General features: G+C 43.6%; 1 protein-coding gene across 2 annotated transcripts in view; it reads left to right on the forward strand.

Moving 5' to 3' along the window:
• TSEN2 (tRNA splicing endonuclease subunit 2) overlaps nt 1-21,352 on the forward strand; it is a 42,525-nt gene extending 21,173 nt beyond the window's left edge. Inside the window, exons 7-14 of one of the 2 annotated variants that reach the window (XR_013996776.1) lie at nt 3,673-3,723; nt 6,376-6,514; nt 11,226-11,262; nt 12,017-12,128; nt 13,448-13,537; nt 14,521-14,656; nt 19,267-19,492; nt 20,080-21,352. Coding sequence is in view for 1 of the 2 variants with exons in the window: in XM_081105650.1 (XP_080961776.1) it covers nt 3,673-3,723; nt 6,376-6,514; nt 11,226-11,262; nt 12,017-12,128; nt 13,448-13,537; nt 14,521-14,580 (489 nt within the window). In the remaining variant the exon portion in view is untranslated. Of the gene's footprint in view, nt 1-3,672; nt 3,724-6,375; nt 6,515-11,225; nt 11,263-12,016; nt 12,129-13,447; nt 13,538-14,520; nt 17,722-19,266; nt 19,493-20,079 lie in introns of those variants that run through there. The other variant, XM_081105650.1, reaches the window with a different exon arrangement.
• The last annotated feature ends 2,338 nt before the right edge of the window (nt 21,353-23,690 follow it).

Below are 23,690 nucleotides of genomic sequence, written 5' to 3' on the forward strand. Positions count from 1 at the left end.
CACTGGGCTTAGTACTAATAATACAGAAGTACATAGAATATTGCTCTGGTCCTAGAGATAGCTCCATGGTAATTACAATTCTATGCAATAAGTACAGTGTGATATGTAAGTATTGTCCCAGTGTTGCTCCTCTTGTGTCCTTGTACCCAATGCCTGTCATCCATTAGGTGCTTAATAATTATTTGTTAAATGGATGTGTACGAGGTGTGGAATTTGCACAGAAACTGGTGGAGTCCAAAGGGACATGTGCTAGCTGGAAAGATTTTACAGAGTTGGTGATATCTGCACATGTTAAAGGATGAATAGGGGATTGCCAGATGGACACGGGACAGCATGGGCTCTTTATGCAGCTCAGTCCCGGAAGTGAAAGCACAGTGCAGGAGGGCTAGATTGTGGTAGGCATATCTATGAGTAGGGTTCTGACCTGGTCGTGGTAGCACCGGGGAATTACAGGCAGTGATGTAGGGGAGTGGCAGGGACCAGAGCTGGCATCAGGAGGAGCGTGGACTGGAGGGCTGAGGCCATGAAGACCCTCTCGGCTCTGGTAGGCGGCATCAGGAGGCTGGAGAGAGTATCAGGTGTAGAAACTGGGGTTCAACCTTACTGTTCCAGGTGGGTGACCAGTTGATGCTTTGAATGACAAAAGCCTCCTCCCAAACACTCCCTGACGAAAGGCAAGAGGAAGAGGGGATAGTCCATGAGACTGCTCTGCATTCTTGGAAGCTGCTTGGCTCCTGAGAACATTCCAGAAACGTGTTGCGGGAGTTTTCAGGGAGCACGCAATTAAGCCTGGTTCTGCTTCTCAGTCCTGTTTGGCAGGTTGCCGTTGAGAGAATCACCCGTGTTTGGCACGCCACTTGCACTGTTTAATGTATTTCCGTAAATGTCAGGAACACCAGCAGCCCTACTGTGGTGAACAAAGCAGTTCTTTTTAGGGATTGAGAATGGTAATACCACAGCTGACTTAGAGATCTGCTTCTCAGAGATCTGGTACGGAGAGCTCTTTTGCTGTTATATGTAACGTTAAAATAATTGTTAAACTCATCCTTCTATCTTATTAGTATTGTCAAAGAAAAAACTTATCCATGAGATCTCAAGAGACATTATTGCCAGTCTCCCCAGATCTCCCCAGTGTACTGATGACTTACTTCTAAATAAAACCAACTCAACTGAAATGAGCTCCTCTCCATCTGTAATAAGTGAGAGCAGTTTGCATTGATTCATGAAAGCCGTTGTAGGCCGATTAAAATGAGGCATTGGTTTCATCAGTTCTTAGGGAAATGTATGTTTGCTGCTGGGCAAAAATTGGGTGGAACTTGTCCAGCCTACAATATCTGAATGATTTTTAGAAAGGAAGGGAAACTAAAATGAATTGAGCAGTTAGGTGTTTGCATAGCTTTTTAAATTTTTGTGAGATTTAATCTCATTAAAACTTTAAGAAGGCATTATTATTCCTGTTTTATAGGTGAGATAGTATAGTTTAAGTGAGATCTCCAAGGCCCTGGCCATTAATGAGATTCCATCCCAGATCCGTCATATCTCAAAGCTCATTCTTCCTGTTACACCATTCTGAACCAAGAAGTGAGAAAATGAAAGGGGCAGAAGGACGTGGCTGTTTGAGGAACCAACTTTGTCTTTTCCATGCACCTTTAGGCCATTGTTGGTGTCCATCTGAGAGGAAGAAGTATTTTGTATTAATAAGTATGGGGCCATGGGAAGGAAAAAGATCAGAATAAGGTTGAGGACTCCTGGGAAGGCTGTCACCAGTAGCTGAAAGGAGAACTATAAGTGCCCACACTGAGCACCCTGGGGAAGGAGCTGAGGGCCTGGCCTGCTCTAGGTGGCTCTAGGCCCAAACCAAGGACAGGATCCAGGGACCTGTTTCTGTATTCTTCCAGCACAGGCATTGAGCACCCAGAGTGTACTAGACCCCTTTCTAGACCTTTCTGCTCTCACAGAATTTGCATTCTACTTGTAAAGACACACATACGAAGGATATTTACAGACAAAATAAGTGCTCTTTTGAAGAAGACAGTCAATATGGGGGTTACTTAAACCGTGTGGTTGGGGAAGACCTCTGAGAAGTGACCTTTGAGTCGGGAAGTTTATGCCAAATGTGGAAATAGCAATTACAGAGGCAGAAATGAGCTTAATGTGTTTAGGGGACAAAGTGAAGCCAAGACGGCTAGAGAGACTGGTGGTCAGACATAGAGCTGCTGCAGATGGGAAGCAGGAATGCAATAAAGGCCCTGCCTGATGTTGCACAGTGGTTAGAGCGTTGTCCTGCAGGTTCAATTCCGGTCAGAGCGTTGTCCTGCAGGTTCAATTCCGGTCAAAGTCAAGAGCACGCACGTACTCGGTTGCAGGTTTGTTCTGGGCCCCAGTTGAGGCATGTGCACAATTGATGTGTCTTTCTCACATCAATGTCTCTCCCTCCTTTTCCTCTCCCCACTTCCACTCTTTATAAAATCAATGGAAAATATATCATTGGGTGAGGATTAACAAAACAAACAAATAAAAGAATGCAATAAAGCCCTTTGGAGGGTTTTAGTCATGGGGGGCCACATCTTCACGTTTTTTTGTTTTGCTTTGTTTTTTTCTTTTTGTTTTTTAAGGAAGGGAAAGGGGGGGGGAGAGAGAGACAGACAGACAGACAGACAGACAGACATCAATGATGAGAAAAAATCCTTGATTGGCTGCTTCCTGCATGCCCCAGTGGGGGATTAAGCCCGAAACCATGTGCCCTAACTGGGAATCAAACCATAATCTCCTGATTCATAGGTCAATGCTCAACCACTGAGCCATGCTGGCTGGCCAATCTTCACGTTTTGAGAAGATGGCTCTAGCTCCTGTGGAGAGTGGACCGTAAGGGGCTAAGGAAGAAGAGAGAGGCCTTGGCAGAAGTCCAGGCAGGACGTGGTGTGTGGACCATGATGATTGGTACTATGAAACCACCATCTTTAGAGAATCTCTAGATTTGGATCTGAGTAAAACTAAAGTAGTAGTTCTCAAGCCATTTTATTCTTTTAAAAATTAATGAGAATTCCAAGAAGCATTGTTATGTGGATTATAGCTATCAACCATTACCAAGTCACCTCCTTGGTTAAATTTATTTCTAGATATTTTATTCTTTTTGATGCAATTATAAACAGGATTGTTTTTGGTTTGTTTTTTTTCATTTCTCTTTCTGATAGTTCTTTATTAATGTATAGAAACTCAATAGATTTCTTTCTATGTATTTTATATCTTACAACTTTGCTGAATTTATTTATTAGTTTTAATAGTTTTTTGGTGGATTCTTTAGAGTTTTCTATATATTAGATCATGTCATCTGTATGTAGTGAGTTTTACCTCTTCTTTCCCAATTTAGGTGTCTTTTATTTCTTTCTCTTGCCTAATTGCTCTGGCTAGGACTTCTAGTATGATGTTGAGTAAAGGTGGCAAGAATGGGCATTTTTCACTTATTTTAAACCAGTTTGGGACATTCATATTTTCTTAGATTTTTTTAACATTTGAAGATTATATGAACCATTTCTGTTAAAAATATGTGACCATTTTGATGAGGATTCAGAACATTAATTTGTATTTGAGGTGAAAACAAATCAATCTGTAAAATAATTTCTCAGCAGTGAAATAGTTTCTAATGAGCATTTTCTGCTTGCCCTGTTTTAGGCCTTCTTCCTGGTCTATGCTCTGGGATGTCTAAGTGTTTACTCTGGAAAGGTAAGTTGTTTTATTTATATGTAATCCACTTTAAACTCTCCTGATATTAAAAGTAGGTTGTAGTAATTTCACTAAATAAAATAGGAATTGACTTCTCAAAGTTCAGCTTTGGGTCCTGATTTGGAACGGTCTGGCAAAAGCCAGCTTTCACCCTTTCAGATTGAATTTTATTCCCAGAGGTTAGGAGAAAAGCAATATCTTACATAATGACCAGGAAATCTGTGTCAGGACAGTACTACAGAATTAACAACAAAAGTAAAAGCTACCAGTGTTTACCACTACTTCAGGCTGTGTGTTAGGTGCTTTACGTACAATATTTCTAATCCTTCCATCTGGTAAGAATTTTATAGATAAGGTGACTGAAGCTCAAGAGAAATTAAATAACTAACCCAAGGTCAGGGTAGCTCCAAAGCACATGATTTTGTACAGCAGCCTGCTTCCCTTAGATTGTCATCCCATAAGAAGTTGATACCATTGCTTGCCTTCTAGTAAAGGAAGTGGAGGGCTGAGTACACGTATGGGAGAGAGACTTTCCCCTGTACACTTTTTTTTTTTAAGAATAGAGTTTTGTTTTTTTTGTTTGTTCATTTGTTCGTTTTTTAAATATATTTTATTGATTTTTTACAGAGAGGAAGGGACAGGGATAGAGAGTTAGAAACATCGATCAGCTGCCTCCTGCACACTCCCTACTGAGGATGTGCCCACAACCAAGGTACATGCCCTTGACCGGAATCGAACCTGGGACCCTTGAGTCCGCAGGCTGACGCTCTATCCACTGAACCAAACCAGTGAGGGCAAGAATAGTTTTTTTTATTGATTTTTATAGAGAGAGGAGGGAGAGGTAGAAAGAGAGAAACATTGATGTGGGAGAAAACATCAATTAGCTGCCACCTGCATGCCTCCTGCCAGGGACCAACCCGCAACCCAGGCATGTGCTCTGAACGGGAATTGAACCATCAATCTTTCAGTGCAACACCCAACCACCTGAGCCACACTGGCCAGGGCTCCACTGTTCACTTTTTGTACTCTTTGAATTCTGATCCATGTGATTATAATACATATTCAGACTAATTCAAATGAAATTTAAATTAAAAAGAAAAATGTAAGCAGAACAGTAAATAAACTAGAGAAAGCATATTTCATTCTGTTCTTGGAAGTACATAATTTTATCACTCATCAGATTCTAATTATATAAATCTTTTTCACGAGTATTCCATGGGTTTGAAAATGGGTGTCTGGCTGATGGGTGACTCATTTTCCCAGATGGTGGCCATTCTTAGCCCACCCTGCCTCCTCTCTTGGGCCTCAGCTGAAATTTGTCAGAACATTCCCACTGCTATATAGAACCCTCAACATCTGAAACATGGTGGGCTATCCAACTGGAAGTTTGCTCTACAAGAGTTGCTCCTCAGAGGAGGGGTTGAGTGTTTCCTCGCAGTGGGATTTGAAGGCCACACACATATGGAGCTTCCACCTTAGGAACAACTAACTCCAAAAAAGTAAAAGAAAAACCACGACTCTAACTCATACTTATGGTATTAAAATCTTCCTCTGAGCCAACTGAGCAAATCTTTTCGAGTGACTGAACCTTAAACCAACTGAAGAATTGACCATTTTACTAAGCACTGAAATGAAGCAGAAAACTTCCCAAACTTACCTGGTTTTCATTGTTGTATTTTTTTGGTATTGATACATCAGAGTGTTCTCTGAACCGAACATTCTCGGTCTCTTCCAGTCCTACATTAGAAACAACGTTCTCTTATAAGTAGTGGATTATTAATTTGTGCTATCAGATAACAAATTCTCTAGTTTCAAAAACTAAATGGAGCATTCTTCTAAAGCTTTTACAGAATTATTTGTGGCTTTTCTGAGCATGGCCTGACATATAGTAGCTGCTCTTTAGGGTCTTTTGGAACGTGCTGCCTATGGACTTGTTACATTTGAGCCCCCAGTTCAAATGTACTCGTTCCTCTGCCTGGAATGTTCTTCCCCAGCCACCACCACCCCCTTTCACTCAGATGTCACTGTTTCAGGGCAACCTCAGACAGGAGCCATGTATATAATCTAAAATTTTCTGGTAGCCACATTAAAAAGTGTTTTTTTAAGGTGAAATTAATTTATAATACATAGTTTATGTAACCCAACATGTCCAAAATTATGGAGGTAGTTGTTTTTATACTAAGCTTTTGAAATTTTGTGTGTATTTTATATTTGCAGCACATCTCAGTTCAGGCACCTCATTGGACAGCACATGTCTAGCTCTTCTAGTTAAGTCCCTCTGTTCTGGGTACCATGTTTGTTGTTAATCCTCAAAAGATATTTTTTCCATTGGTTTTTAGCGAGAGCGGTAGGGGGAGAGGGAGAGAGAGACATCAGTGTGAGAGAGGCACATCAATTGGTTGCCTCTCGCATGCCCCCCGACTGGGACTGGGGAACGAACCTGCAACCCAGGTATGTGCCCTTGACTGGGAATCAAACCTTGACTCTTTGGTGTTCGGGCTGACGTTCTACCCATTTGGCCACATCGGCCAGGGTGGTACCATGTTTGTTTTATTCACTGCTCCAGCTTCACACTTACACATGTTGATTCACTGGATGAATGATGAGTGAGTAAATACATAATAATGCCTATTTTTTGTTCAATAACTTTAGGAGCCTTTAACGATTATGAAACTCTGGAAAGTTTTCACGGCAGTTCAGCCGACATTCAGGACTACCTATATGGCATACCATTACTTCCGGAGCAAGGGCTGGGTGCCCAAAGTGGGACTTAAGTACGGAACAGACCTACGTAAGTAATTTGTGGCTTGGTAGGTGTGAGAGCCAGGGTTTGCATCAGATCCTAGGATGAAAATCAGATTTGATTATATGTGCTGTTGCTCATCTTGTCTAAGAGGTTCTTCCTTCTGGCTTAAATAAGAATGCTGGATATTTGGGTTGGGTTTAGGGTATATTCAGAGTGAGTGAAAGGGCAATCTAGGAGAAAAGCCCAGGAGTAGAAGCTTGCAGACCCAAGTCAGGTTTCTCTTCTTGTCTGCTCTATAATCTACAGCACCCCATCTCCCGACCCTCACCTCTCAGTAGCCATGTGGTCATGTCACATAGGGCAGTCCCTTGTCCTCTGGGCCACAGTTGCCTCATCTGGCAAATGAGAATAATCATTATAATAATAACTGCAGCTCTCACTGACTAATCATTCAGTACACGCCAAGCATTGCAATGAGTGTTTTGCATTCATTAGCTCATGTAATGCTTACAGCGGTCCTGGGGAATGGGTACTGTTAACCTCATTTTTCTGAGAAGGAGACTGCAGTTTTGGGGGAATGGTCATTTGCCCCTAACAGTGTTCAGGGCCAATAACTTACAGAGCTGGGCTTTTAATGTTGGAGCCTGGACTCTGAGAAACTTCTACATAGTTCTTCCTCCACTGATCTTCACTTGAAGTGAGGAGTCTGAGCCATGTAAGCACTTCATTCAGCAGAGAATGGCTAAAGGCCTCCTGTGGGCCAAGAACACAGGCATGAACAAGACAAGCACAAAGCTGCCTTCATGGGACAACTTACTTTTTGGAGCGGGAGACAAACAAGCAAACAAACACATAATGCATTTGCAGGTGCTGGAAGTATTGTAGGAAAATAGAGCAGAGTCAAGGGAGCTGGGAAAGGGGTCAGGAAAGCACTCTGAAAATATGTGGCCATAGTGAGAGCAGTTCCCTTGAGAATTTGCGGAAGAACGTGCTAGGTACAGTGAACAGCAAGTGAAAAGGCCCGGAGGCAGGAACAAGCGCGGCAGGAACCACAGGAAGACTGTGTCCGGAACTTAGAGGTCCAGGGGAGAGTGAGTGTAGGCAGGGCCGGCTCACCTAGGGCCTGGCAGACTTTGGATGTGACTCTGCTGATTGGACGTCTTAGGAGATTTAGATCAACTGAGTGACTTAAATTTAATGACTTAATATAACAGGATCCTCTTTCTCGTCTCTTACTAAAAGACTGCAGGAGAGCAAACATGGAAGCAGAGTGACTTAGTTAGGGAAGCTGAGCCCAGCCAGCCCTGCACATGGAATGGATGTGAGATTTGTGGGTAAGAGAGGAATCAGGGATAATGCCTAGGTATTTGGCTTAATGTTTTGGACACATTAAGTAAGCCCACTTGAGATATTGGGAAGATAGGCCAGATATTGGAGAGGCCTTCTCAGAGGCCTCTTGAGGCCTTTTGAGCTCTGTCAGCTACTTGTCCCATATGCTTTTGAGCCTTGTAAGTCCCCAAAGGAAGCCAGTTCAGTCTTTTAAATCTTTAAGTGCTCTAATGTTGAGTGTGCTTAACCTAGACTCAGATGATGGTCTTCAGGAGCTGGAAGGTACCTCCTGAAATTTTACTCAAAATATAGTGTTTATAGATTGGTGTGTTTTTCTGGGTCAAGAGTCTGTAGCTTTCATGAAATTCTCAAAGGGGGCCAACGATTTAAAATAAAGATTAGGAATCACCCGTATCGCTAAGATAAATGGTTTGTTTCTTCCATGCCTGGATTTCAGATACAAATATCCTAACTCAGAGTTACCGCACAGATGTTCAGAATGAGCTTGAGATTAGTTCGCTAGGTTTCCAGATCATTGTGTTGGCTACAGGTCACGTTGCTTAAATAAGTGATGTGCCCGTTTCATTTTTCTTCATTGGCTTCTTGCCCTGTTCTCCTTTTCATGTTCCTGTAAGAATAGTCACTCAGGCCCTGGCCTGTGTGGCTCAGTTGATTGGAGCATCATCCCATACACTGAAAGGTCACAGGGTTGATCCCTGGTCAGGGTGGGTACAGGAGGCAACTGATCGAAGTTTCTTTCTCCCCCCACTCCCTTCCTCTCGCTCTTAAATCAATAAAAACACATCCTTGGGTGAGGATTAAAAAAATAGAAAAAGAAAAGAATAGTCACTCAGTGCAAATGCTTGGCAGGTCTTCTCCAACTTTCTCAATTTATGGGTGAAATTTGAGTAGAATTTTCCAGTGGATAAAGCTACAGTGATGCATTAAGAGGTGGCATGGGGTGATGGAAAGAGCACTCTTTTGGGTCACAGCTGGCTCTACGCAAGTTTCTTCATCTCTCCAAGCTTTCGTTTGCTCTTCATATAACATGGGTAACAATACCTGCTTTGTAAAACAACATCTTTTTTTTTTAATTGATTTCAGAGAGAGGAAGGGAGAGATAGAAACATCAATGATGAGAGAGAATCCTTGATCGGCTGTCTCCTGCACGCCCCCTTCTGGGGATCGAGCCTGAAACCTGGTCATGTGCCCTGTCTGGGAATCAAACCTTGACCTCCTAGTTCATTGATCGACACAGCCACTGGGCCACACCAGCCAGGCAAGAACTTTCCTAATTTAAAAATAAACTGCCTTATAAGGATGAATGAAAGAATGGACAAGCAGGCGGATTTTCTAAAAAGAAAAGAAAAGAAATAAATCAACTGCTATTTCCCAACTCCCCGGAGGCCTTTGCCACAGCTGGGGCCTATCATGCACTTGGAGCCGCTTGTGTAATTAATGTGAGACCAGGCCTCTGGCCCAGCAGCCGCACGAAGGGTGTCTTCCCAGTTCCTGCTTTAGCAAGGGTTCACCAGCAGTGCTAGCCTGGGATGGGAGGAACACTTACTAAGCTTTACCCCTTCTCCAGGCACGGCTGCTCAGTGCCTGGTTTTTAACAATATTATTTTAGTTTTGAAGGCTAGTGACCTAATCACATGTACCTCAGAACTGCCAGCCCGGGTTAAAGCCAGGACATTCTTCTAACAGTTGTTTCTGCTTACAGAGCTAATGACTCATGACAAAGGGCCGTTATGAAATTCACATCTTATCAGGGAAACTCTTCCTTGAATAAATCTTGTCAATCAAATTTCATTCCAGGAGCAGCATTTGGAACAAGTGATAGGGATCTCAAATCAAGTGCAGCTGCGCGGCGAGTGGACCTTGCTCACCCAGTGGTGAAAAGGAGACTGGAAGCCACGGGGCCCTGGGGGAGTCTTTACATTCCCACCCAGAAGCTCCCGTGGTGCTGGCTCCTTTGACCAAAGCTTGCCTCGGTGCTTTCCTGCTCTCGTCTCCTTTAATCTTTCTGCCCTGTGAGGTGTGGTGTTCGCTTCCCTGCCACAGGCTGTGCCTCCCTCCGAAGGGCTCCCTGCAGTTCCAGGACCTCGGGGCAGAGTCCCTGGCCCCATGCTTTCAGCAGCAGCTCCTGACCTCCACGCACTGAATTACCAGTGGTCCCCTGTTATCCGACCTTTCGCTTTTCTCAGTTTCAGTTACATGTGGTCAATGTCGGTCTGAAAATATTAAATGGAAAATTCTAGAAATAATTCATAAGTTTTAAATTGTGCATCATTCTGAGTAGCATGATGAAGTCCCTTGTTGTCCCACTCCATCCCGCCCAAGACATGAATCATCCCTTTGTCCAGCGTCTCCACGTCTCCACGCTGTAGATGATCCCCACCCATTAGTCACTTGGTAGCTGTCAGATCAGCCGTTGGGGTATCATAGTGCTCATGTTCAAGTAACCTTATTTTACCTTAATAATGGCCCAAAGCCATTATAGTGGATCTATTTTATTATTAATTATTGTCATTAATCTCTGACTGTGCCTGATTTGTACATTAAACTTTAATACAGGAATGTATGTATAAGAAAAAACATATATATAGGGGCTTGGTTTCAGACATCCACTGGCATCTTGGAGCATGTCCTCACGCATGGGAGGGGGCACTGCTGTCGTAGGGCAGACCGATCTCTCAGTGGTGTGTATGGTTTTGTGATTTCTTTTCCCCACTTCACTTTGAATTTCTTAAAAATAGGCATGAGCCTTGTTCATATCTAGCACCAGCACCTAAGTCAGTGCTGGCCACATTAGCTCAGACACTTTGAATTACATTGATTTGACACTAATAAGAAAATGTGCATCCACACCTGGCCTGTGTGGCTCAGTAGTTGAGCATCCACCCATGAACCGGGAGTTCAGGATTTGATTCCTGGTCAGGGCACATGCCCAAGTTTCGGGCTCAATCCTCACTAGCGGCATGCAGGAGGCAGCTGATCAATGATTCTCATCATTGATGTTTCTCTCCCGTCCTCTCTCTGAAATCAATAAAATATTTAAGAAATAAAAATGTTTATCTACTTTATATAAATTTCACATTCTTAATACACTTTCAAGGGCTCACTCCAGAGAGTATAAAACAAACAGCAAGATAAAAATCACTTTTACTTGACTTTAGAATTCATTTATGAGGTGGGGATGGGAGGAGGGTGTTGGGGTCTTGGCAACAGATTTGCTTTACTAATTGCATTTCATTCCAGGGGGAAAAACAGTTCGGATTTTAAAAATAGACTACAGAGCATATTGCAGATTACCCACATACAGATAATTGGGTGTTTATATCTCTGTGGAGCAGAAAAAAACTTAAGTAAAATAATAAGATTTTTATTTCACATGGTTATACATTTTCTTTCTTTTTCTTTTCAGTACTGTATCGAAAAGGACCTCCATTTTACCATGCAAGGTTTGGAGTGATTTTTTAAAATATATTTTTATTGATTTAAGAGAGGAAGGGAGAGGGAGAGAGAGAGAGAGAGAGGAAAAAAAACACCAGTGGTGAGAGAGAATCTCTGGTCGGGTGCCTCCTGCGTGCCTCACACGGGATCGAGCCCACAGCCTGGCCATGTGTCCTCACCGGGAATCGAACCATGACCTCCTAGTTCATAGGTTGATGCTCAACCACTGAGCCACGCGGCCAGGCTGGAGTGATTTTTAAATGTCAGTGACTTAAAGGGACATGACATTTTTGGCCTCCACTTTAATGTTTAGTGCCACAGAATCAATTAGTCATGTTCCTGTTGGCCTGATAAGGATTAATACTATGCGCTTGTGCCTTATCCACCAACAGTGTTATACTATATATAAATTAATAAATGGTTATGATAATCTGTCTTTTAGTATTAAACATTGAGTTACTCTATGTAGTAACTGTTCATCTTAGTATCAGTGAGTATTAGTATGCAAACCATTGAGTGAATTCTCAGCTTTCATATTGGGAGAAATATTTCTGTTTCTTTCCTATATGTGTTGAAATCAGTCTAAAATTTTAACATGAAGTGTGAGTTTTTCATTAGTATTTTCTCAGCAGTCTAGGGAAATTAGGATCAGATGATGTACATTTTTTTGTAGCTTTGTTCTTGGTAGGAATAACAATATTCTTTTTAAATGGATTGATTTCATATGTTTTATTTTTAAAACTCCCATTGTGTGTTTTCCAGTTATTCTGTCATTATTGAGTTAGTTGATGACCATTTTGAGGGCTCTCTTCGAAGACCTTTCAGTTGGAAGTCACTGGCTACCTTGAGCAGAGTTTCAGTGAATGTCTCCAAGGTAACATCAGCTCTGGCATTATCTGTCACTTAAATGGTTGGATTTTTTTTTTTCTTCTTCTTAAATGTAGTAGAAATAGAAAAGTCATTTGGAGAAACTTCAAAGTGTTTGTACCAGTGAAGTTCTGGAAGATTGGGCTAGAAGCTCTCCTCCCCCTTATGTCCCTCCCACCACCACCTGGTTCTAAGCTCCAGGAATTGAGCTTCGAAGTTTCCCATAGTGATTGATGTTGGTGGGCATTGCCTTTCTTCTCTGGGGTGCCTTTGGTAAGCACAGCCAGCACATGCTCAAAAATTCACCCACACATTCACAAAGGAGTCCAAACATTGACACGTTTCTTTTCAAAGTTCACAGGTCTCTTGAAAAGGCAGGGAGGGAATTAATATTTATTGCTAAACACATTGCATGTTTCTCACCACCATTTCTTATCCTCATCCTAAAAGTGAAGAATCAAAGTGTCAGAGATGTTGAGTGAGAAACCCATGATCATGCAGCTCAAATGCAGAAGTGGGATTCGAACAGAGCCAGCTGACTTCCCGGCTGTGATCTGTTTCCTGCTGCCATCAAGATAGGAAGGAAGTCACCAGGACTATAAAGGCTGGAAGCTCTGTGTGTTCTCTGTGATTCAGTAGTTTGCTAACTGAAACAAATTGTGGGCCCCCTCCCATCTGTCCCACTGCTGCTGGGAGTGTGAGAGCTGAGACTGGCGAGTCCAGAGGGGCCAGGTGACAGCTGTCTTCAATGCCAGGGAAGTTGCTTAGGGTGTAGCCTAGGAAAAGTAGTTTTGTCCTATAGAAATATGGGAGTCTCTACTGTTTCTAATGTTTTTATGCCCACTTTTTGAGCAAACATTTAATATATTAAATTTTATGTTTATAACCAATATATGTACTTTATTTGCTTCATTTGCATTCTCTTGACATGTCAGTATCTAAATGGCAGGTCTTTAGAGCAGCAGTTCTCAATCTGTGGGTCGCGACCCCTTTGGCAGTCGAACGACCCTTTCACAGGGGTCGCCTAAGACCATCCTGCATATCAGATATTTACATTACGATTCATAACAGTAGCAACATTACAGTTATGAAGTAGCAACGAAAATAATTTTATGGTTGGGTCACAACATGAGGAACTGTATTTAAAGGGCCAGAAGGTTGAGAACCACTGGTCTAGAGTGTGAGCCCAGCTATGATGCTCCCAGGAGGACACTGCTGTGCTTTGTGGTGTTTCCAGGAGCACATGGTGAGCGGGAGTGGAGACTGCATTTCCTGCTGACGCACTCAGATTTGTATGATATGGAGATTGTTTTTATTTCTCAATAGGAACTCCTGCTGTGCTATCTGATTAAACCCTCTACCATGACGGACAAAGAAATGGAATCCCCAGAATGCATGAAGAGAATTAAAGTTCAGGTGTGTAACTTAGAGGTCATTTAGTTCATCCCAAAGATTCTGTCCATTGCATCGCGTCCTCTGGATCACGTGCTCCCACGAAAACAAATGAGCCCATCTTGCCTTGGAAAGAAGGTCTTCTCGGGCCTTCCCTGCTAAACCCACTATCACTCCCCCCTACTTCCTGCTGTCTCCATACCTGCGATGTGATCTGGTTTCTGTCCTCACCACCAGCTAAACTGCCGTCCCAGGCAGCCTGGGACCCTCTGGCCAGGCCAGACCTCTCCTCAGTGCATTCTCAGAGGCTAGGAGTGTCACTGTTGACATTCCTTCTTTGAACTTCTCGTCTGGCTTCTGGGGTTCTGTGTTGAGCTGAGTCTCCCCTGGTCTTCCTGGCAGGATTTTCTCTGCTAGGACTGCCAAGTTCATTGTCCAGTCATCCATTGTTGAATATCTCCATCTCTCGCCCTGTCTGACCCTCCTCCACATCCAGTACTTCATTGTTTTTCTCTAACCTTGCACCCTTCCTCTTGGTCTCACTGCCCCATCCCACTGCAGACCTGCTCGAGGACCCCAGCGTCTCATCCCTTCAGTTTGTCCTGCCATCCCCACTAGGTTAAGTTTTCATAAAATGCCAGTCCAGATCCATTTCTGTCCTCTCAGTGCCGACCTGGACATATCAGCGCCATCGTAGACTTGGTTCCGATGTTAAATAGGAGCCTTTGTACTGCACTTCTGATCCTGGAAGGTGCTAGTAGAATCCCACAGCTGAGGCAAGTTTAGCTTTCAAAACCTTTTCACAGTTACGGTAGATACTACTTGCATGTAAAGTTTATATTGCTACATTCACTTTCCTCCAAATGTCCAGTTACAAGAAATGGGAACATATGTCCTCATTATGTAATAGCTTTCTGTGAAAAGTAGCTGTGATGTCACATGCCTAGCATGTTCTTTCATTTCTGTTTTTGAAATTTATTGGTCTTTTTTGTTTTGATTGGTTACAGGAAGTGATTCTGAGCCGCTGGGTTTCTTCACGAGAGAGGAGTGACCAAGATGAACTTTAACAATTTGACCTCAGAATTCTGATTTCGCCAAAAAATATTTATTGAGTCTCCTACAATAAGCCAAGCTCAGGGCGAGGTAAAGAGTCCTTTTATTGTAATTGGCCATTAATTGGAAAGTTTTAAAGGGCATGATGCTCCCCAAACCAGAGAACTATTAGTGTTTTAAAAAGGAAATTACAGAGGGGAGAAGAAGAGAGCCCTGTGCCTGGTCATCAGCTTCTGTCCTCAGGCAGCACTGACTGCGACTGGCCCCAGCTCCTTGCCTCCAGGCCCCACTCTGCATCCTCATCTGTTCAGTGAGGAGCTTGGATAGATGAGTCCGGCAACAGGGAATCTCTGTTTTACTCTAACCTCTAGACCAGGGGTGGGCAAACTTTTTGACTCGAGGGCCACAATGGGTTCTTAAACTGGACCGGAGGGCCGGAACAAAAGCATGGATGGAGTGTTTGTGTGAACTAATATAAATTCAAAGTAAACATCATTACATAAAAGGGTACGGTCTTTTTTTTTTTTTAGTTTTATTCATTTCAAATGGCTGGATCCGGCCCGCGGGCCATAGTTTGCCCACGGCTGCTCTAGACACTAACAGTTACATTACGTGGCACTCGACAGTTCCCAAAGCAGCACTTCAAGAACAGGCATCTCGTTACCCACATACAATCTGTTCCCAAGAGAGTGCTGGAAAGCAGATCTGGGGGTTGCAGGACACCACGTTCCATTACTTTAAATGGAAAAAACTACATGTCTCTGCTTGTCCAAGAACTTCAACCAATTACTGAAGCACATAACAGTCCATTTAGTATTTAGCAAGGATTTTTATATCATAGAAAGCATTTAAAACATCAATTACCTAATTATTTGTCAGTGAGCTAATTGGTAGGCATATTTGTGTAGAATACACAATATTATGCAGTATTAGATAAAAACTGCACCTTGCTTCAGTTAACTTCTTTGAAATAAAAATAGGTGGTGAAATAACGTGTGAAGGAAGATACATAATGAGTGCAATTGACATTTAGTGAACACAGTAAACAAAGCCTTTTTTTAATTGGTTAGATCCCAATGAAGAGTTGCCTGAGGAGTGGCATTTGGAGGCAAGAGGAGGGAAGTGGACAGAGGGCATGGGGGTGGGGAGACTGAGCAAGAGGGAGCCAGTGGAGGAGTGAGCGAGCAATGGTCTGAGACTTATCCACTGTCCTCAGTCGGCACTGACTGCGACTGGCCCCAGCTCCTTGCCTCCAGGCCCCACTCTGCATCCTCGTCTGTTCAGTGAGGAGCTTGGATAGATGAGTCCGGCAACAGGGAATCTCTGTTTGAGACACTGGCGGACAGTCCCTCCTTGCCATTACATACTCTAGAAGCAGATGGTTAAGAATCATCTTTGGAAGCTAAAACAAAAAACAAAAACAAAAAACACAAAATGAACACTTGTTTGCATTCCCTCGATGCCTTATCTTAGGGATCCTGACGGCCTAAGATTCTGCCTGTAGTTGTGTTTTAAAGGTTTGGCATTCGATAATGGAGCTCCCCTGTCTCAGACCAATAACGACCATCAATTTGAAAGAGCTTCTTAGTAAGTTCTTTGCTCTCCATTAGTGAGCTAGTAATTCTTCAACATTTTTACTGTTCACTTTGCTCACTCCAGGCTCCTTAGCAAAATGAAAGACTTTGCTTTGAATAGTCACTTCCTCAAAACCTTTAATGCTGGCAGAAAATTTCAGGAGGCATCTCTTCCCTATTTCATTTATCATTTGTAGTGACACTTCTTTCCAAGTCTAATCAGTGCAGCAGATGCCTTTATGTTAAACTCTTCCATGAATCCTTCATCAAAGTGCAGTCTCCTGTCAACACTCCACCTCAGATGCTTTGTCATCAGCTGATGTGCATTGAAGGTTGTGGTGACTCCTCAGTATAAAGGCTACAATAAGGATGTAGAGAAGCCAAAAGACCTCACAGATATTTGTAACTGAACGCTCCAGAAGAATGTCCAAAGCATCATCCTTAATCAAAGAAGCCTGTGTGGAGCATTTTCCTTCTTTATATGGTATATAGATTTGAACACGAAGTAGCAGGCCATGCACTCCTCAGCATTACCTGAGGGCCCTGGGGGTTCTGGAGTGGTACACCAGCAAAGATTTTAGTTTAAATCACCCTCACAATTTCCAGGTAAAAGTATTAGCCAGCCCTGGCCAGTTTAGCTCACTGGTTAGAGCAGCAGCCCACAGACTGAAGGGTCTCAGGTTTGATTCCTGGTCAAGAGCATATACCTTGGTTGCAGGCTCAATCCCTGCCCCCACCCCCAGGTCGGGGTGCTTGTGGGAGGCAACCTATCACTGTCTCTCTCACATCAGTGTTTCTCTCCTCCTCCTCTCTCCCCTCCACTCTCTAAAAATCACTTTTAAAAAATATCCTCAGGTGAGGATTAACAACAACAAATAAATAAAAATAAATAAAAGCAGTATTAGCTTTTCTTTGGAAGTATTAAGTCCTAGCACTTTCTTCTTACCTTCTGAAATAAATGTACCAGATGGCATTTGTTTTCAAAAAAAGCTCAAGTTCCTCAAGATTGGAAATTGACTGCAATAAAACCACCTTCAGGAGATTCTGCAGTTCACCGGGAGAGATGCCACAGCCTCACTGAGAGCAGAAGTTGCTTCACCCACACTCCTCAAAGCTGAAATTCTTCACCGAATCCTCTTTCTCTTCCATCACTTTCCTATTCTCCTGAGTTATTCAAAGCCACTCATTGTGCCAGCATGTATGTTGGTGGCATCAGGCTGACCAACTGCACTGACTTTCACTGAAAATAGCTCACCACAGTCAAGAACACTGCGAAACTTTGTGCAATCAACATTTTTCATAAGTTGCATTTTGTCAACCTAGTGCCAAAAATCATACAAAAAAGTGGACACCTGCTTGGTCAAGATTACCCTATCTAATATAAGAGTACTATGCAAATTAACCATCACTTTGTGATAAAGATGGAGGCGCCCACAGCCAATAAGGAGGGAATATGCAAATTGACGAGAAGGCGAAAGGTGGAAGGAGGCGGCTCCGGGCCGGAGCAAAGGCGGTGCCAGCAGCCAGGGGAAGGAATGCCTATTCTTGCACAAATCTTTGTGCATCGGGCCTCTAGTATCTAATAAAAGAAAACATGCAAATTGACCGTACCTTTGCTATACCCCAAGCCATGCCCACCAGCCAACCAGAGCTATTATATGCAAATTAACCCAACCAAGATGGTGGCCAGCAGCCACAGAGCTGAAGCAAGCAGGAGGCTTGGTTGCCCTGGTGATGGAGGAAGCCAAGCTTCCCGCCTGCCTTGGCCAACTCTGGCCTCCAGTGAAGGCAACGAAGTTTCAATTATAGAAGAAAAATAAATCCCAGATACCTGCTTGCAGCCAGCCTTCACTGGGAGCTTGGATGGCTGGGGGCTGTGGCCAGCCTGCAAACGGCCATCAGCCCCTCACCCAGGCTGGCCAGGCACCCCAGTGGGGACCCCCACCCTGAAGGGGCTGTGCCAGCCTGCAAACAGCCATTAGCCACTCACCCAGGCTGGCCAGGCACCCCAGCAGGACCCCCTCCCTGAAGGGGGTGCAGGCAGCCTGAAAACAGTCCTCAGCTCTTCACCCAAGCTGGCCAGGCACTCCAACGGGGACCCCCACCCTGAAGGGGGTGTGGCCAGTCTGAAGACGGCTCTCAGCTCCTTACCCAGGCTGGCCAGGCCCCCCAGCAGGACCCCCACCCTGATCCGGGACACCCTTCAGGGCAAACCAGCCAGCCCCCACCCGTGCACCAGGCCTCTATCCTATATAGTAAAAGGGTAATATGCAAACTGACCCTAACAGCAGAAAGACTGGGAATGACTGGTCACTATGACACACACTGACCACCAGGGGGCAGACGCTCAATGCAGGAGCTGCCCCCTGATGGTCAGTGCGCTCCCACAGGGGGAGCTCTGCTCAGCCACAAGCCAGGCTGATGGCTGCCAGTACAGCGGTGGTGGTGGGAGCCTCTCCTGCCTCAGCAGCGCTAAGGATGTCCGACTGCAGCTTAGGCCTGCTCCCTGCTGGCAAGTGGGCATCCTCTGAGGGCTCCTGGGCTGCCAGAGGGATGTCTGACTGCCAGCTTAGGCCCAATCCCCCAGGAAGCAGGCCTAAGCCAGCAGGTGGTTATCCCCCAAGGGGTCCCAGACTGCAAAAGGGCATAGGCCGGGCTGAAGGACCCCTCCCCCCCACCCCCCCACCCCCTTGCACAAATTTTTGTGCACCAGGCCTCTAGTCTTAAATAAATATATATCTTATATGATCACTTTTTTTAAATACACTACCAACTATTTTTTCGAATGCAGCAGTATTTCCTAGGCCTCTAAAACTCACCTACTTTCTTCACAGGCTTTTCCACTTCCATAGGAGACATTTTTACTTAATAAGGCCAGGGAAATGATGGGATAATAGACCATGTGTCCAAACAGTGCAAGCACCAGTCACCTAAGGCAGCAGCGCATGCTGTGTCCTCTTTCTGGTCCAGACATAACTTGAATGATTTTGCTGCAAACTCATCTATTTCATGTGTTGTTTAAATTTGGATAACTAACATTTTTTTTTGCAAATTGTTACCATATATATTCAGATAGTGGGAGTTGAGATAGGGCAGACACCTGTGTTCTTTTTTATCCCACAACAGCCTTTGAGTTTAGATGGTGGACCCTCCACAGGAAGGTGTGAGGCTTGGAGATATGGCCACTGTCAGAAGTGAAAGTGGAGGACGTGGCCTGAGAGCTTCTGCATGCAGTGCCTTTACACCATCCCCACCACTGAAGTGACACCAGCCTGGAAAATCCTGTGAAATCAGAAATAGGGCTTGTCCGGTTGGAGGTTAAAAAGGAAGAATGCCCTCCACACAGGACTGGGTATGTGCTGGCACCGCTGGGTGGTGGGCCCCTACCTCAAAGGTTGGGGTGCAGCCTGAGATCCCACTCACCAGGGACCTGCTCATGCATGTCAATCTGCATACATCTTCAGGGGATTCACAGATTCTGTGAGGACCATCTGTGGGCCCAAGGGGGAGCCGTACGTGGTTCCTGACTTAATTCGTTTCCCTGGAGATGATTTTATTGAAAGTGAGGCAGTGAAATGAGCCTCCTAGAAAGGACCCGTTTCGACCTCAGCTCTGCCTCTCAGTGGCTATGTGACCTTGGGCAACTTACTTGCCCCTTATGAGCTTCAATGGGGCACCCGTATGTCGTTCTGGAACCCAGACCTGCCCTGCCTTTAAGGCACCACCTCCTCAAGTTAGAGTCCATAGCTTACAGTTTTCAGGATTTTTGAACTATTTGTTAAGGCTCTGGTTTTGGTATTAAGTTTCAGCAATCCCTTAGTCTCTCTGATTGGCTTTGGGTGGAGGACAGGATGGCTAAGATGAGCTCCTTGGTCTGAAGTCAGACGCAGGTTTGCATCCCAACTCATCCACTTACTGACCCTACGATCTTAACCTCAGGTTTCCTCATCTATCAGATGAAGTTAGTGTTATCAGCGTGCACGTACAATGGAAAGCTATTCAGCCACCCCAAAAAAGTATCGACATGCTACAACGGCAATGAATCCCGAAAACATGCCAAGTGAAAGAAGCCAGACACAAAACGTGATGTATTGTTTGATTCCAATTATATACCCCAAAACAGGTAAATCCCATGAGAGAGAACACATTGGCTGTGACAAGGGGTAGGGGGAGGGCTGAGGAGCTTATGGTACAGAATCACCTTTCAGGTGATGAAATGACTTGGAACTCAATAGAGGGGGTTGCACACTGTACTAAATGCCACTGAATCTTTTGCTTTGTAATCATTATTAGTGTAATATGAATCTCACCTCAATAAACAATATTAACGTCGTCAACCCCAGAGGATTACGGGAGGATTGTGTGGGTTGGTCCTTGCAAGGTGTTTATTAGCACAGTGCCCCGGTAATAATGTACTTTTAGTCTTTTGCAGCTGTGATGATTCATGATAGGGGATGAGTCATTGTGTCCTCTATTAAGGCAGTTGCTTGTGCAGTTGATTATTGTATGTTGATTCTCTGAGCTTCAATTTTAGAGGCTAACGTTTTCTGCCCTCATCCCCAAACTGTGAGGGGAAATGATGGCATCTGTGCCTTTACTGCCCTGAGTTCTCCATAAAGAATTTCACTTCTGTAAAGTAATTTGTTCAAACGTAACGCTTGCTAGGGATTAAACCTACATGAATGGGACACAGTTTCAGGCAGGCTTATCAGGCTGCAGTTGGTTAGATTTCCCTGTGATTCTGAGCCTAGTATAGGAGTCTGAAAATTCCTTGGTACTTACTAATTAGTTTTTATTTTTGTCATAAATATTTTGACAAAATAATTCCTAATTATTTTGCCTTTACTGTTAAAGCATTTTCATTCTTTTAAAAAAATGCTATCATTTACTTGAATGTGGTTTTTAACTTTTCCCTCGTGGGGGAAGTTTTCCCTCATGGGGGAGTACTTAGGGTAAAAAGAAATGAAATGCCTCTCCCTACCACCCACCTACCATTTATGATTTTACCAACCAAACTGAATATGTAGAAATCTGATTACAGACTCAAGTAATTATCCCATGAATGTTAACTTATTTAAAACGCTGATGCCCATTTCTAAAATTGAGAGAGATTTAAACCCATCAATTTAGCTTAAATCTTTGCTTTTTATATATACGCTGAAAACTTTTTAAGTCTTGTTACCATTTTGTGAAATATAGGGATGCCTCACTTAAAAATACATGATATGAAAAAACACATTTGTGAAAAGGCTAAACTGGGTAATATTTTTTTATTTCAAAGCAATACAATCTAAGTTCTTTTAAGTGGAAAGCTTTAAGCATTTACATTTTTTGGAATGTTTACATATTCTGAAACAATGTTGCAAAGGTAGATCTTCTTCCTAACGTAAATGTACATTCTGACAGAGTAGACACAGCGGCATCGGGAGCACTTGGTCCAAACTCTAAGTCTAGCCTAGGAAAGTGGCCACTTGGAAACATTGCCTAATCACTCTGAGTCTCGGTTTCCTCAGCTGTGAAGTGAGGGTGACCAATGCCTCCTGAGTTTGTTTTGCAGACGAAATGAGAGGACATATGAAAGGATCCAGTGCCTGGTAGGTATACCTTTTCCCCTTTCAGATAAACCAAAAGCGTAAGCATTATCATAACCATTTCTCTAGTGTATGCCCTGGTAGGTAACACAATGGAGAAGGAGGTGATAGAAAAATAGTTTGAGGTAAAGTGAAGACAGCTCTGAAGATGGGGGAAGGTGAGGTAGCAAGCACGTCCCGCATTAAGGGAGCTAGATATGGCCACTGTGGGCTTTTTAAAGTGATGTTGATTTGGGTTTTCTTGGTTATAATAGTAATTTATGCACGCTGTAGAGGCTTTGGAAAAATACCTTTGTGTGGGTCATCAGATCAGTAGCACTGAGACAAACTCTGACCTCTCTGTGAAAAGGAGCCCAGTGGTCTGTCATCCATAAGCATTGAGGGAAGACCATGTGTGCGTGGGTCAGTGCTAAGTGCTGAGATGAAGTGCGTCTGGGGAGGTGGCAGGGAGAACTCTGAGACTTCATCTGGGAAGCAGAGCTGGTACCAAGGCTGAGTCTCCTCGTCCTTCTCAAGGCATGATAAAGAAACAATCAGATTCTCAGTTTATCATTCTAAGAACAGAGCAACATTGCCATCTATTGGTGTTATGAGATGCTTAATTTCCTGTATTGGGGTAAACACTGGAGGGTGGTATTGTGACATTACCAGTAGGGACTTTACAGCCTGCTGAAGAGAAGAAATAACAGGCCGACTACTGCCAGAGTCACCTCCAGGTGGGAGAGCAGCCTCTAAAGTAGAGAATGGAGACTGTGGCAGCTTTGAAAAGGGATGTAGCACTAAGACAGTAGCATGAATTGGCATTCCTAATATTGATCTTATCTGAATTGCTTTTTATGGCATATTACTTACTTCCTCTCCGAATCTGAATGTTCATGAAAGCAAAACCCTTATTTTCGCTTTTATCTTCGCTAATGCAAAAATTACTGGCCCAGTTGCTGCATATCCTGGGTACCAGGTCACCAGGTAGCCCAGGAGTTAAGTGCATGGACTTTGCAGTCAAACGTCTTTCAACCCTGGTTTTGCCACTGTTTCCTCAGTTTCCCTTTTCATCTGCAAAACGATGCCAGCATAATGTTAGTGCCTACTTCACAGGTGGTCTTAAGTGAAAGGGAAGAATAAGTGTTCATTCTGGTGTGGAGACCTTTATGAATACTTGTTAACTGCAGCTGCTATGATTACCAATAATCAGGTAAAGAATGGGACGAGGGAAGGGGAATACTAAGCATGTTGGGATCAAGGGCAAATTGGAATACTAGTCCCCAAACTCAACACAGTTTTATATTTACCCACTGAGATCTTTACAAATTCTTGAACACCACAGAATAGCAGTCAGAATAGCTGTTCTGTTTAAAGTGGTATCAGGTTCGCCAGCCGGCTTGGCTCAGTGGTTGAGTGTCGACCAATGAACCAGGAGGTCGCAGATAATGATTCTCTCTCATCATTGATGTTTCTATCTATCCCTTCTCTCTGAAATCAATAAAAATATATTTTTTTAAAAAATAAATGGTGTCATGCTCTGGGTGGGAAGTTTTGTTTTTCTCTAAAGTACCAGAACCTATCGCTTCTCAGCCTTTTGGCTGAGATCAAGTGTAGTAAAGTACCAGCACTTACAAGTACAAACATTGGTGTGCCTGTGTTTTTTCCCACTGAAGTTGCCACTGCTGAAACGTTGACCAAACACCTCTTTGGAAGCAGGCTTTAAGGATCTGTAGCAAGTTTCCTGAATATCTATATTACTAAGTAATTATTGGTACTGTGATGGCGGGTACATTGAAGATAGGTTGGTGCTTTGAAGTTGAGTACCTTGAGGATGGGTTTGGTTTTCAGAAGTGAGACATCACGTGGTGCCCAGGGCTGGAGACGAAGATGTGGTGGAGTCGGTCACATTTGGCCAAAAACAAAGTGATTTCTGGCAGCAGGTTCCAAGGAGGAATTCTGAAATGTTTTGCTGATTGG

This window comes from Myotis nattereri (genome assembly GCF_964212035.1).
Source record: "Myotis nattereri genome assembly, chromosome: 14".
In the NCBI taxonomy this organism is placed as follows: domain Eukaryota; kingdom Metazoa; phylum Chordata; class Mammalia; order Chiroptera; family Vespertilionidae; genus Myotis; species Myotis nattereri.